The 16,048-nt window shown below is 34.6% G+C and overlaps 1 protein-coding gene across 1 annotated transcript in view; it reads left to right on the top strand.

Moving 5' to 3' along the window:
• The window catches only part of LOC110021221 (cleavage and polyadenylation specificity factor subunit 1), a gene marked incomplete at its 5' end in the record, with an annotated part of 57,252 nt that overhangs the window by 28,572 nt on the left and 12,632 nt on the right, over nucleotides 1–16,048 (top strand). The window contains 4 exons of the mRNA XM_020719631.1: nucleotides 1,763–1,990; nucleotides 2,132–2,263; nucleotides 2,386–2,559; nucleotides 3,156–3,341. Of these exons, the coding sequence (XP_020575290.1) occupies nucleotides 1,763–1,990; nucleotides 2,132–2,263; nucleotides 2,386–2,559; nucleotides 3,156–3,341 (720 nt within the window). The remainder of the gene's footprint in view (nucleotides 1–1,762; nucleotides 1,991–2,131; nucleotides 2,264–2,385; nucleotides 2,560–3,155; nucleotides 3,342–16,048) is intronic.

The following is a 16,048-nucleotide window of genomic DNA, read 5'->3' as shown; positions in this document are numbered from 1 at the left end:
ATATAAAAGAAAATTTTTGAGTGGATGTGGCTTGGGTAGGGCGGGTGCTAGGGAATCTTAGGATAGGACTAGAGTTAGCTCAAATCACAATGGAACATAAATAATATTGTTGAAAACTCAAAGGATTACATCAAAGGTTCTCAAAGTAGGAAAAAAAATAGTACAAAACACAAACAACACTCTAGGGAGGAGGAAATCGGTGGGCTGCGGTTGGATAGCAGGTGGGGATGGCTTGTTGGGAGGGTGCGACAACAGACAGAGCGACTAGAAAGATTGGATGGGATGCAGGCTGCAGGGGAGAAGGTTGGCGGCAGTTGGGGTATAAAGAAAGGGGTGGTTGCTACTAGGAGATGACATAGATGGTGACGTCAAGTTCAGGTGGATGTATGGAGGGCGGCAGTTAGCAAGCAGCCATTAGGGTGCAGGTGAGGGGAATCAGCTGAGGGCAGGTGGAGTGGGACGGGTGAGTAGCCGGTTAGGATAGCAGGAAGAGCGACAGTAGCTGTCAGGGGGTGCAGGATGAATGACAACAAACAGTTACGGGAAGCAGGGAAGAGATTCTGTGGTTGGACAGCAGCAAAAACAGTCGGCATAATAATTTCAACAGAGACGACAGCAGATCCGACAGCTATGATAAAGTTGGGGAAGCGGGGGAAGGGTAGATAAACACAACCTCAGGACGAGTTATAGCCGGAGCACCTTGTCGCCGTCGAATACAGCCCTCACAGGTAAAACTTGGATGTTGACCGCTGTCCTGACAGAAAACACAGCAAACACTAACCCTAAACATAGCAAACAAGTTATTTATAATTAAAAGACAACGAGGGGAGCCCCCCATCGGGCGGCAGCAGGCTACCAACTCCAATTAGGGTCGGCTAGCTCAACCTCCCTGTTGAAGTACAACCGCTTGCTGGACCAAGTTCCGGTTCAGCCCAAACAGCCCCTGCGTCAATGTTATGAGTTGTCTGTCTTAAAGATCCAGGTACAACATCTGCACTAGGATGTTGCAACTATTTTACTAATTTAAGTCATCGCAGACTGACAAAATTTAAAATAAAGTAGCTATTAGTTTTTTGAAGACAATTGACATTGTATGGCTAGCCCATGCATAGCTTTTGAAAGCATTAAATACTTTGTTAATTTTTTTACTGGAGTGAGTTATTCATAATTACTGGTCTTAATCCTTTTTTTTCAGATTTTTGTCATGCAACTTATTGAATTTATTATCATTTGAAGTATAATCATTGTTCAAAAAGGTGATTCGGATTGATGGCTGATTCTACTTCATGTTCATTTTTTATACCTAGCATAATGATAAGGCTAGTTGATAATGTGTTGGTATTTATTTAAGTTGAACTTATGATACAAATAAATGAAGATGCTTTATAAAATCCACCCTGCCTTATCATTAAAATTCACCTTCTTTTCTTGGTTAATGAATGCTTGAGACGGTAATATTTCAATTAAAAGTTTTTATATTTCCATATTTTCCTGATTCATATCGATTACTTTTATGAAATTCTTGTATTCTGTCTCTTTTGTATGATTTATTTATCATACAGCAGATATAAATTTTCTATTCATGTACATTCATCCAAATATATTTCTTTTTTTTTTCTGTTCCAACGGGAAGTATGTCTTCATCTTAATATTGTTTCTTCTGGTTCGCTTCTCTTGACTGTTGTTCTTTTCTATTTCGATCTTATTTCTCTAATTGTGGTTTTTTGTTTTGTTCATTGGGATTTGTACCATAACTCTGCAGGTTGCTCGGCCAATAAACCAAATATTGTCATCTATGTTAGATCAAGATATTGGTCAAATGGAACGTGAAAATACAAGTTCTGATGACCTCCAAAAAACTTACACTCTTGACGATTTTGAAGTTCGCCTTTTGGAACCGGAGAAATCTGGTGGGAATTGGGAAACAAGAGCTAGTATTCCAATGCAACCTTGCGAAAATGCACTCACTGTGCGGATGGTAACCTTATTTGTAAGTTTATATCTTTTGCTTTTTTAAGGATGTGCTGTTGGCTTAAGAGACTTGGATGAATTACTTATGTGATGTACCAATTAATGATCATTCTAGTAATTTCCATTATTGTAATCTAGCATTTTCTTCCCTATCCTTCAGAATTCAGCAACCAAGGAAAATGAAGCTATTATGGCTATTGGAACGGCTTATGTACAAGGGGAAGATGTTTCTGCTCGAGGGCGTATTCTTCTATTTGCTATCGGCAAGAATGGTGAAAACTCTCAAAATTTGGTACTTGTTTGACCTAATTCGTTAATTTTATATGCAACATAGAGCTTTAAAACTCTTTCTTTTAATTTTTTCTTCTTTTGCATATGTTTTAACAGGCAGTATTGAACTTCATTTTTCTTCAGGTAACAGAAGTTTACTCCAAAGAGCTGAAGGGAGCTATCTCCGCTTTAGCATCTCTTCAGGGTCACTTGCTAATAGCATCTGGCCCCAAAATCACCTTGCACAAGTGGACAGGCTCTGAGCTCAACGGTGTTGCATTCTACGACACTCCTCTCTATGTTGTCAGCTTGAACACTGTACGCTAGCCCTGTCAATGAAATCTGCTGTGTTTCTTTCTCTTTGCATTCATGGCTTTAAAGAATAAAATGTTTTAGACAATTTTTTACTTCTTGCTATCGACTGTCAACATACCTCTTTGTAAATCTCTCCATTTCATATTCTAATGCAACCGACCGGTGAGCGCAGCAGAGTGCAGCCATCTACATTGAGCCTTTTTTCCATTATTTTCTGAATGAATGATTATTGCGTTCGGGGCTGGAAATGGCTACTTGAATAATCAACACACAATAAAGTGATATAGACATGCATTATAGCCAGGTTTTTGAAGTTAATCTAATTAATGAAATCATCACTTAACATTAGGAAAACTTGGTTTATTTGCTCATCCTTCCTTTAATTCATTATGTAATTATGTCAAACATCAGCTGCTAGACATCATATTACCTTTTAGCTGGCGGCTTTTTTTGATTTACTCCTGTCTAAATATTTCTTATTTCTTCGCACTTTTGTGAAAGGACCTACAATAATTTACTTGTTGAAAACAAGCAGCAGTGCACTTGAGAGTAGATATTTATCGAAATTCTGTTCTGATAATTAATTAAAATTGTTTCAGGTAAAAAACTTTATCCTCTTGGGTGACATTCATAAGAGCATATTCTTCCTCAATTGGAAAGAGCAAGGTGCTCAACTGAGTCTTTTGGCTAAGGACTTTGGTTCTCTCGATTGTTATGCAACAGAATTTTTGATTGATGGAAGTACTCTGAGTCTTGTAGTTTCAGATGATCAAAAGAATATTCAGGTGATTAGCTGCTTCTGATTGAAAACATGCATTGGATCTTCCGTAGACTTGAAGAAATATATTTTCTTCTTATTTTTTTTCTTATTTTTCAAGTTTGAAATTGCGTGATTCTTCTGGAAGTGTATATCATTGTCATTGTTAATGTCATTTGGCATTAGACTTATGCAGAAGTGTTAAAGAGGGGGACTTACTATGGCTGTTGGAAGTAAAAACTAGCGTTCTTCACATCCGCCATCTTATCAAATTTTTTGTGTGAGTGGGGATGGGAATTTGAAAGCAAGGCTGTTTAATACTATTTTGACTGCATTCAATTCTATTGTGCAAAGCCTTAAACATGGAGTTTAAGCTATAATTAAAATTGGGAATTTGTATTTTTGTAGCCATTCTTATTGTTTCTGCATTCCAATAAATTATACTCGTTTTAGAGGCAATATCTTCGGATGCTAGGGTCTGTTTGCGATGACTTTTTCACTATTTTTTTTTTCAAACCATTGTCACAACTTTCGTATTGCTTTTCGGATATTGTTGTGGAGGGAAGCTACTTCTTACAAATAGGTTTGCTAATGCATAGTATCTCTAAGAAAGGAATTGTTCTACTTAAAAAATATATATATTTTTAATGCACACAATCGTGGACTGCAAAAATTTTGACACCCCGAACTTTGGTTGATATGACACTCCCTAGAAATTTTGCCTGCATTTTGTGAGAACTTTTTGATTTGGGGTTCAAGGTTTTCAATAGGCGCAAGCCTCTATAGTTAGGTACCCCTTCCAATAGTTGGAGAGCACTTTCGATTAAGGCTAGTCATTAAGTATTGAATACTCAGCATATGGTGCAATAATTTATGGTTTTAGATTATAAAAATTATCATATTGATCTTAAAGCGAATGGTGGGAGAAATGATGACGAATTTGATGAAGATCCCGTGGTTTTGTTATCTTTGGTTGTTGTGATCTCTGATCTACTTAGTCAGAGGAAGTAGTCGACCCAACCTGATTGAAAAATCCTTATCAGCAATAATGGGTTGCGTCGTCCAAGGAATTCTTATAGATCTGAGGTGGATGGTTGTCTAAGGTGATAAATTTTATTCAATTTAGCTGACAAAAGGCTTTGTATCAATCAAATCTACCTTATGGTTCACAACTCAAATGGTAGAAAGTTGTTGGGGAATATATGGATTGAGGTCGTGACTGTAATATGATGGCATCATTTGGTGACAATCATTCAATCAGAGGGCTTTGGTAATAACCACTACATTTTGTTAAATCTTTAGGTCAAACCACGCTAACAGAGGACATAGACCCGTCTTTATTGACATGAGATTACTTTGAGTGTGAATACAATGATGCACTCAATATTGCATTCGTTGAGTGTGAGCTAAAATCAATCAGAAGTTTGTCATCCGTAATAAATTATTTCAGAGGGTGAATGGATATTGCTTTGAGTCTTTAGGTAACTGGGTATTTTGATTTATTTATTTGAAGTTTTCAAGTGATTGATTTTAATTTGTATACTTTTATTTGTTATTTTAAAATTTTAATCTAGCAACTAATTTAGAAGTTGGCCTTTCTGATTGATGTTTTCAGTCAACATGGTCATTGTTAAAGAATTTGATAACGTGATTTGAACCCCATCGTTTTTACTTCTTTCTTATAAAGGATTAGGTTTCAAACTGACACATGATTGTATATGAACCTTGTCAACTCCATCTTACTTATAGAGGATTGGGTGTATATATATATTACTTGAACTTATTCAAATAGCTTATAAAATTTAATTTTAAAAATTGACTCATCCAATTGAAATCTTCTATCAACTCAGTTGTCATCGGAGATTTTGTACATATTACATTTATGTTTAAAATTTATTTGAAATTCATCAATTTTGATATCTATAGAATACTAGGCTTGTCAATTTCAGTCATAATTAGGAGGATCACACTAGGTGATTTGGAATTGCAAATTCTTATATTTGTGATTTGGACATTATTGAAACTTAATAGACAAGTCAACTCCGGTGCTTAAAAGCAGAAGAATCGGATAAGTTGAGTAGGACATACAATACTGCCCTATAGACAAGACGGCCCGATTTAAAACTTCCATAATTTGTCTTGAATTTGATTTCAAAATAAAGATTTTATAACTTTGAGATAAGTTTATACTTTTCAAGAAAGGAATTTGTGCACCTTGAAATCATTTTGAACTTGAAATGTTTGCAAAAATATTGTGATTTTGGATTACACAATTTCATTTTGGGTTTTAAAAAGAATCGTCTTCTGTTCGCTAGCATCTGTATTGTGAATTTGGTGGCTAAAAGACACATGAAGTCCTTTTTTAATATTCAAAGATTATATTTATATTTTAAGTTTAGCCCCAATTCATGATATTTTATATTTAAATCAATTTGCTAGCTCCCTAGCTTACCCTCAATTTATGTATTTCATATTTAAGTCAATTTATCAGCCCGCCAATTTATATTTTCAAATAGTTCACATAAAGATTCATTTGCATTAGGATATATTTTTTTAATTTGATCGCCTTCAGGTACGATCAAATTTGAAGTCAAAAAGGAGCCCAATCACATTAATTGGTGGGTTATCAAATTATTCGTAAGCTTTTATGTATATGTATAGTTTTATTATCTTGAAAGGACTTAAATCTTGATTGGAGTTATTATTCTATATTTTATTACTTATTTTTTTGTCATCAAAATTTTTGTCGCTCTTAAAGTCCATATAATCTAAGCAATTCAAACTTAAGTCATTTTTGCAAGTCCAATATCACTAAAAATTTTGGCAGTCTCGCGACGTTGCTCTCACTTATGGGCTGCACCGGAGTGTGTATGCCCAACTGTCTATAAAACATGCTAATTAGTGTCATGAGACACTGCGGCCGGAGAGAATATTCTAATCCACTGGTCTCTGAGACACAAGTCTCCGATTATCCTGCGAGAAAATACTATAAGCACATTTTCCTTGCATTATACCTTTGCGAGCGAGGCATCGATGCGACGTTGAGATGAAATAAGGATCGACAAGTTGATGAACTAACTCTCTCTCTCTCTCTCTCACAATATCTCTCAGACACACACACTATATAATAAATATTATATAATAAAAATTAAAAAAACAAGGTAGGTGCGGCGGGATGGTAGGAATGGAGATAAAGCTCGGTTTGCATTCGAACAATAAGGAGCACTCTGGGAGTGATTGTGTGAGGTTTGCAATGAAGCAGCGGTGCATTCAAATTGGAGGGCCGGGGTGGGTGAATAAAAACAAGGAAGGAGAGGTGGTTTCAGACAAGGAATTCAAACACATGAAGTAAAGGAATGGAGGAGCATTTGTTGTACACGAAAATGAGAGAGAGAGAGAGAGAGAGAGAGATTCGAAAGAAGAAGACCTATGATTCCTAGGCAAAATGCAAAGAGCAGTTGTTGTAGTTATGAAGTGAAGAGGGTTGCAGGCATAGCGAAAGGAGAAAAAGATGGGAATTTTGGTATCCTTCATACGCTGCGGTCCCATGGTTGACTTCCTGTTGGCTTTTGCAGCTTCATTCGATCAGGAAGGAGTTTCAGAGGTCTTTATCCACTGCGGTCTGGTTATTGCCTTTCCAGCGAAGGTGCTGGAAGGGGTTTCAGAGTTCTTTGTACATCGCGATCCAATTGTTGTTTTTCTGTTTAGCCCTAGTCTTAACTGTATTGGAGAGGACAAGCTGGTGGGAGAAAAGATGGGATTTTTTGTTATCTTTGCACATTATGATCTTGTTGCTACATGCATTAAAGGGCTTCGAGGCATAGGAATCTTTTGCCTCCTCTTCCCTTGTATGTCAAAGAAATCAAGAAAAGTTATGGGATTGAGGGTACGCAGGAGCAGTTTCAACACCCTGGGTTTTTTTTTTTTTGAAATCCCAAGGGCTAAATCTATTAAAATAGGAAAGAAAATAGGAAATCTATTAAAATAGGAAAGATACATAAATGTTGTATGAGATGACCCAATAGAGGCACCCTACCCATACGATACAACACCACAAACACCCCAAAAGATAAAAGATGCAGGGAAACCAAAAAAAAAAAGATACCAAAATCGCAGAAAGGAAGACGAGCCAGTTTAGTCCTGCCTGTGCCTCAAGTTCTAGGGCGAGATCCAGATAATAAATTGTTGAGTGTCAAGCCATTTCCCGAAGTAACCAAAGTATCATCCATTAGGTTCCCGAGCTGAAGTTTGCCTCCAATCTTTTTCTTCCTCTTTGAATAGACCTATCATTCCTCCTCAGAAGACTGACTCATCTGATCATCGTGTTGGTAAATAGAACGTCGGGCAGATAAAAGCTGATGAGAACCAGAAGAAGGATTGCCAACTGTTGCAACGACTATAGGTTCAAGTGTGTGTGAAGCATGAAATGTCTCCTTTTCACCTAATGCTTCCTGCAACTGAGGAGGGTTTGAAAGTGTAGGTTGCTCAGCAGGGTCATCCAGCTTCTCATCGATTGCAGGAATAGTATTTTCAGGGGGATCCACAGGGGCAATTAACTCAGACACCGTAACCTGTTTTGTGGTATTTTTCTCTTCAGATGAAACAGATATATCCAAAGCATTGGGGTCAAATCCATTCTTATTCACTTGATCGTTAGATTTCAAATTAATGAAACTTATAGCATTTATCAAGGTTGTGCCCAAACATCTTACAATGAGAACAATAAGGAGGTCTATGTTTCATAATAATTTGTTGCCAATATCCATTATGAGTTGTGCCCAACCAGACTTCAGTAACATCAGGTAAAGTAATATCTCTTTCAACAAGTATTCTGGCCACAGAAGGTCTGATTAAGTTAAAAGTGGGTAGATCTAGCTTTAAAGAGTCCCCAAGTATGACACCAATAGAGTAAAGAACCTGATGATAAAAAAAGCGCAGTTTTGAGATTACGTTGACTAAACCATACCGGTATAGTAGGAGATTCGCACATGTGGTCAAAATCAGGAGACCACTTGAGTAGATTCATTGGTTTACCAGCAATGTTGAGATATTTTTTGGAAAAAATCTGTGTAGTCTTCAGGCACGGTTAATTGAATTAATACGTGTCTCCCATCTATGGGCCCTACTTTCCACTTTCCTGCTAATTTGAGATTATCAAAACTTTTCCTGATAACTTCCATAGGTGGGTGTCCCCACTGAAATTTTCCAATAAGAGCAAATATGAATTTATCAGTAAGAGATGAAATTTCTAGCACCCTGGGTGTGTGTATGAAGAAGATCGAATTGCACCTTATATATATATATATAAGTGCATAATATATTCCAAACGTTTCTATTTCAGATTTACAATCATTGTTACAGGAATCTGCAGCAGCCCCAGCGAACCCTTGAAAAATTACATAACATGTTCTAAATGATTCCATTTCTTTACAAGGACTTATCTAAAATGGAAGCCTTACAATTGAAAAAAGGTTGCTGATGAAATTCTCTTCCCCCCGTAGTAGACTTACAATTGAAACAATTACTAATGAAATTTTGTTTTGAAATTTCTGCAGGACGTAGGAAGGCAAAAAATAACCATTTTGCTTTTTTTTTTAATTTGCAAGTATGTCATTCAATTAGAAAAGTTCTGACTAATTTAGACCTACAGTATTTGTTTGGAGACCAATTATGGGTGGCGTAATGACTTCCAGATTCGTATTCTTACTGGTCTTTTTAGGAGGAATTGATGCATGTAGCCTTGCACGTGAGTTGAGGCTGCTTTTTTTAATTTAACTCAAGTGATCCCAGGGTTATTGTAATGACAGCCCGAACATTGCTCCTGGACTATTATGTCTAAATGCACGAATTTTCAAGCGAAAATGCTGCAATCCATTTTGCAAATAAACAAATGCCAATACCCATTTTTTTTTATAGGGATCGTTCTGTATTCATACCATATCATCTAGGGATCTTTCTGTATTCATACCATATCATCTAGGGATCTTTCTGTATACATACCATATCATCATAGAACTATAATGGTACCTATCTAATTGATGGATTTGGCAGTCCTAGTTAAGACATCATATAACATAAGAAAATGATTTTAATTGTTTCTGTAGAAAATAAAATAATGCAGTAAATCCTATTTTCCTTTTTTTTTTTTTTTTTTGAAGAGGGAGGTATATACATCTTCAAGAGACTTTACAAAATAAAAATAAATCTCAAAAAGTAGGGAAAAATAAGGGGTTGCTGATCCTATAGAAAACACATGGATTGCAATCTGAGGTCTACATAGAAATTGATCCAATGGTACAATGCCTTGGTCCATGTGATGTAAATTCTATGTTATGGTCGGAGTGAGTATGCCCTACTACAGCAGAGAGAAATTCAACACAATCCTTTAAAGTAGATAGAGATCTACCATTCCAAAATTACATAAAAGATTTTTAAACATTATACCCAATGAGTCCTTTAGTGAATATGTTGGCTAGTTCATTCTCTGTAGACAAATATAAAGGGCAATCATAATACTTTTTAATTCTGTTTTTATGAAGTGCCTATCAACCTCAGTATGTTTGGTACAATCATATTGTATTTTATTGTGTGCAATACTGATACTTGATTTATTATCACAATATTTTTTTTGAAGTTCTTTTCAATTAATTTTTAAATACTCTAATATAATATTAATCTATAAAAGCTCAGTGAACCTTTGGGAAATGGCTCTGAACTCGGGTTCAACACTTTATTTTAAAATCAGAGGTTATTTCTTGCTTCTCAAATTTATGAGATTCCTTCCTGGAAATATATAATATCATAAAATGGACCTTACATCCACCGGTGATCCAACATTTTTTGTTTATGTATATCCTTTAATTTGTAGGGAATCACGTCTTTCACTTAGAATTCCTTTTTTAAGCATGATTTAAGATACTAAGATTTTTAAAGATGGCTTTAAGGTGCGACATAATTAGATTTGTGCATGATTTGGCCAAATAGACTTGCTGTGGATGCAATGTCATGATAGTTGTCAGATAAATAGTTTAGTTATTGTACTAACTTTCTATATTGTTTCATGTCAAGTTGTTATCCTAGTTCAATTGAAGTTTCACATGGCTTGCATTCTATCCTCTTAGTTTCCTTTAATAGATCTATAATATATTTCTATCGGAGAGTACTATCCCTTTTTTAGATTAAGTCATTTTTTATTTCCAAGAAGTATTTGAATTTGCTCTGCCTTTTTTTTAGTATAGTTTGAGTACTTAAAACTCGATATATTGTGATTCTTCACTTTGTTTTCAATCAATGTGCCATGCATTCAAGCACATTTTCTTAGCTCCTAGATATTGAATTCTTCATTGAGTCTTTTCCTAAGATTTTCTTTCTCCTGATTATCATTCCCTATAATAATCATATTGTTAACACAAAAAATATTTTGATTTTATCATCAGGAGATTGCTTTATGATGAGAGTTTGATCTTATTGGCTTTGTTTGTATCCAATTCATTTCATAGCCTTTGTAAATTTGTCAAATTATAAGCTATTTGTGGTTGTTTCAATCTTCATAAGATATTTTTTAACATGCATAGCTGATTCTTTTTTAAGGAGCTATTGAACTTTGTCGTGAATCCATAAAAAAAATTTTTCAATGTCCCTATGTTACAAAAATTTTTAATTTTGATTTGTTGTGTAGGACACCTATAATTTGCCACTATGAATATTAGAATACAAATAGTGTTCATCTTTGTAACATAAGCAAAGATTTTTTGATAGTTTATCCCATATTATTGAGTATATCATATTACTATCAATCTTATTTTATATTTTTTCTAGCCTTTCAGATGCTTAGTATTTTACCTTGAAAATACATTTGTGCTTTATTATTATTTTTGGGTAATTCAACGATGTTCCATGTATGAATTTTTTTTTTTTTTTTTTTTTGAGGTGTTTGTCTTCTCTCATGGCCTCCTTTCAGTTTCCAAGTGACTTGGATAAATTTTGTGGAATGACAATGGATTTAGTATTGATGCAGGTTAGAAAGGATTTGTGAGAGGATAAAATTTATGACATGAGGTGTTACTAAGAGTATATCGTATAGATGAATAATAGTGGGCTGATCAATATTATCTAGTAATGATTTTAAGTCTTGGACTTGTTGGAGATCTTTTCTAGTCTTATTTTTTCGTGTATAAACCTGAAGGGGTACAGTTGGCACGAGACTTGTATTTTTAGGAGTGTTTTAAAATATCGATACGAAAAAATAAAGCTTATTTTTCAAGTTGAAAATTTTTCATCTGTGGAAGAAGTTGAGTGCAGAAATTATGAGTTTCATCAAAAGTGGCCTCCATTGAAATTTGACACCTTTTTGTGAGTGAATTATAGACATTTATATCCCTTTTGTTTGACATAATCTCTGATAAATTCACGTATGAGATCCCTTTGTTGAAATTTTATTTCATGTTTACAGACATGAACGTAAACAATGTAAACAAAAATCTTAAAGTTTTCTTTCATGTTTATGGACATGATCATAAATATTGTATTCAAAATTCTTGAGAGGAATTTCTTAAAAGTTATTTGTAGGAAAGAACTACCAAATAATTTAGTGGATTTTTTAAAATTCTAGAGGGTATTCAATTGATTAAGAAAGGTAGTAGTTTTTAATGCCCAATTTTGGCAATGCCAACTTTACACATGATGGGGAGCTTTTAAGGGGAGATGGGGTATTTGCAAGAGTTTCCTCACGTGAGTGAGTCAGAGAAGAGAGTTAGAGGCAGCGATGGAAAAAAGAGAGAGTTTGTGTGATTCTCATATACCCGTGGAACGACGCCACTACAGTAATCCTAGAATTTGTCTGCAATGACAAGCCAAGGAGTTGACACAAGATCGTGCGCGAGCTGAAACTGAAGCCCAACGTGCATTGTTGATTTGCATGTAAGTGACGTCGTGAGCAGGGGAGCCTCTTTGCGCAAAGTGGAGGAGAAATGGGCAAATCACTTGCGGGAAATGTGTGCATGTTCTGTGCGAATGAGAAGAGGAGGAGGAGACTTCGTTAACGAGAGTGATCGAGTGCTTGTTTGGCCACATAGGGAAGAGGAGGTGAACCAACAAGCAGACTTTAAACAGGTTGTGAGTTCTTGTCTCGAGTAGGGCTATCAAAAAAGCTCGTTCGCAAACAACTAGTGTTCGGCTCGTTAAGTAGCTCGTATTCGGCTCGTTCGTTAAATAAACAAGTCGAACACGAATATATTTTTAAAGATCAAATTATAAACGAGCCGAAAACAACTCTTTGTTCGCTCGTGTTCGGCTCATTATAGCTCGAAATAAAAAATATATATATAATAATATATTACATATATTTTGTATATAATAATATATTATTTATATTTATATATAAATTTAAATCATAACACCTCGTGTGGTAATGTGGTTAGTGTCTTCTTTTGCATACATTTGGTACAGGTTTGAATCCAACACTTTACTTTTTTTTTCAATTTAATTTTAACGAGCCAATTTCATGCCGAACACGAACACGAATATTTAAATCGAGCGGAACACCAACACACTATTCATGAGCTGATTTCAAACATGAGTCAAGTCTAAACTCGCTCAAGCTCGACTCGTTTACAGTCCTAGTCTCGAGAGCGTGAGAAAGGAGCTCGAGGGTGGTCTGTCTCAAGCAAGTACAGTGAGACAAGTTATTTTTTGAGTGAATATTTGAAAAATGAGAAATGATTATATATATATATGTATGTGTGTGTGTATTGAGAAAGCTCAAAGGCTAATATATTAAATGGAAAACAAGATACAAATAGATTGTTTAGGAGGGCTTTTGACGAAAAAGCATGACACCCTGCCCACACAATAACCACAAATGGTTCCAAAACTAAAAAAAAACAAAAAAAAATACATTATATACTTAAATAAAAAACTTAACAGTGCCGAAAAAACCAAAAAGTGTCAAACCAAAAAGTGTCAAAATACATAGTATCAGGTAGCTAGAGAGCGACTCAATTTTGTCTTGCCTCTGCCTCGAGTGTGGGGAATGAGCCAACTAATAAATTGGTAAGATGAGTGTCATTACCAGTAGTAACCAATGTATCATCCAATAAGTTCCTGAGCTCGAGTCGGCCTCCATTCTTCTTCTTCCTCCTGGAATAAACTTGTCATTCCTCATTCGAAGATTGGCTCACCTGATCAGTGAAATAAGTAGAATGGTCTAAAGTGTGTCGGACATGTTTAGGTTGTTGAACATTAGAAGCAACTACTTGTTGTACCAGCTGATCTTTTTTTTGGATCAAAGGAGCACTCTCATGTATATTGGCATGTAAGTGAGTCATCTTCAATAACATCTTCAATAACAGTGGCAATAACAGTGGGTGGTATAAGCACGTTTGGATCTGTACCTGTAGTATGGTGTTCTTCATCAGAAACTGCGGTGTTGGAAAGAAGATCGAATTGCACCTTCTCAGCAAGGTTGATAGGTGGATGATCTTTAGCGTTATCTGACCTTAGATGATGATACAAGCGATAGCAAATAGTAGACTATGATCAAACATATTACAATGAGAGCAATAAGGAGGGTGTTGTTTTATTTCAATATTTTGCCAATACCCATTGTGAGTGGTTCTAATTAATGCCTCATTCGAAACTGGTTGAGTGATATTTCTCTCAACTAACACATAAGTCACAGAGGGTATGGTAACAACAAGCGTAAGACTATCAGCCTTAAGAGGCTTATCGTAAGCAGTTGCTAAGGAGTAGATAATTTTCAAGTTGAACATATGTAATTTAAACCTCGAAAGTTTTATCCAAACAGGAATGATAAGGGATTGCTTTTAAATCAAAATCGACAGTCCAGTTCAAAATTTTCATAAAACGGTTGTCAATCTTGAAAAATTTTCGAGAAAAAAAGTGAATGTAATCGACATCATGAGATAATTGAACAAGTATATGTCGACCGTCAAGTAAATCAATATTCCAACTACCCAACAACTTCATAGCATCAAAATCTTTCTGAATGATCTCAAGTTTTAAGTAACTATAAATGAATTTTCCCACTAGAATAAAACACGAAGAACACACGAGAGTACTGGTTTCAACCCTATGAAAATACGAGCAGGCTTCCAATTTTTTTACCAAGTTTTTTAATGAAAGTGTGATCACCACCACCTTCAAGAGTCTCGTAGAAAGATTGTGGGACATTGCATGGCTTGCCAATACGAAAAACCAGGCTCTGAACCTGAAGGAAATTTTATTAAATTTAATCCGCTTGAATGAAATAGTTAAAACTATATTGTGATATAACATTGAAAATAATAATTAAATGTATAAAACAGGTTATGTACTAATTTGGAAAAATTAAAATGACTTAATAGTGAGGATTAAATTCAATAAATATTTACCTTCATATTATATGGACATTGTTAAAATTGAAAATTTAATTGAAATATTTATTTTTTGAGAACAAAATGTTAATAATAATATTATCTGAATAAATGGATTAAAAGTTTTAAATTAAATTGATGATTTATAAAGGCAAAATAAAGACAAATTAATTGTAAATTATAAGATTTGATTATGATAAAGTAACAAGAATATTTTGCATGTATGATTATAGGTTATTAATTGGAGAAAAGCTAATAGAACACTTAAGCAAGGAAATCATTTAAGTTCAAGGTGAGTATTCGTACTTTTACTTTATATAAATAATTAGTTTTTCAAAACTAATTGCATTCGTAGCTAGTGATATATATTAGATTTAATTGAATAATTTTATCCTGATATGATTTTTTTTTAAGTCATGTCATTCTAAATGTTATTTATTTTTAGTAATACTTATTATTGCTTATTAATTAAAGGTATATAGATTATATCTTATTTAATGAAATGAACATATAAATGATGTTGTCTTCCATTGATTGTTAGCTTGTGCATGTTGATTTTGAAGGAATTCACCTGTTTATGGTATCAGCTAGGAACGATAAGGTACCCATTCACTTAAATGGAAAAGATTATTGATATTGATGTATCTTAATTGATAGTCTTAAATGATTCTCCTGGGATGATTGTGTGTGTGTGTGTGTGTGCGTGTTTGTGGCTCATTCAAATGTTTTTAGGTTTTTTTGTTAGTTATAAAAAATGAAAATAAAAAAGTTTAATTTTCATCATTCGACTGTTTGTTCCTGTCTTTGAAAACTTCAAAGCCCTTTGGCCGGATTATGATAAAGGTAATATCAGAGAACAAGATTTATGATTAATTAATATGATATTGGTGAAAGTGTCAGTATGATAATATATATTATTAAAAGAAAATCGGCATTTGACAAATACCCAAATACCGATTTCCCGTGCTCTAGGCCCCATGATGAGAGTCTGCATCATGTGCCTAAATATTTGAGAATTCAGTGCCACTGAGGATTGAACCCGTGACCTAAGAGGACTTACAATGAACCCCGCCAATTAATAGGTCACGACTTGCGGCACACAAACACACACGCACAGATATATATATATATATACACACACACACACACACACACACACACACACACACATACGTACATACAGATACATACATACATACATACAGATACATACATACAGATACATACATACATACATACAGATACATACATACAGATACATACATACATACATACAGATACATACATACAGATACATACATACATACATACAGATACATACATACAGATACATACATACATACATACAGATACATACATACAT

Source organism: Phalaenopsis equestris, unplaced genomic scaffold (genome assembly GCF_001263595.1).
Source record: "Phalaenopsis equestris unplaced genomic scaffold, ASM126359v1 Scaffold000123, whole genome shotgun sequence".
Taxonomy (NCBI): domain Eukaryota; kingdom Viridiplantae; phylum Streptophyta; class Magnoliopsida; order Asparagales; family Orchidaceae; genus Phalaenopsis; species Phalaenopsis equestris.
The sequence above is the reverse complement of the archived record's forward strand: the minus strand, read 5'-3'. Positions and strand labels throughout refer to the sequence as shown.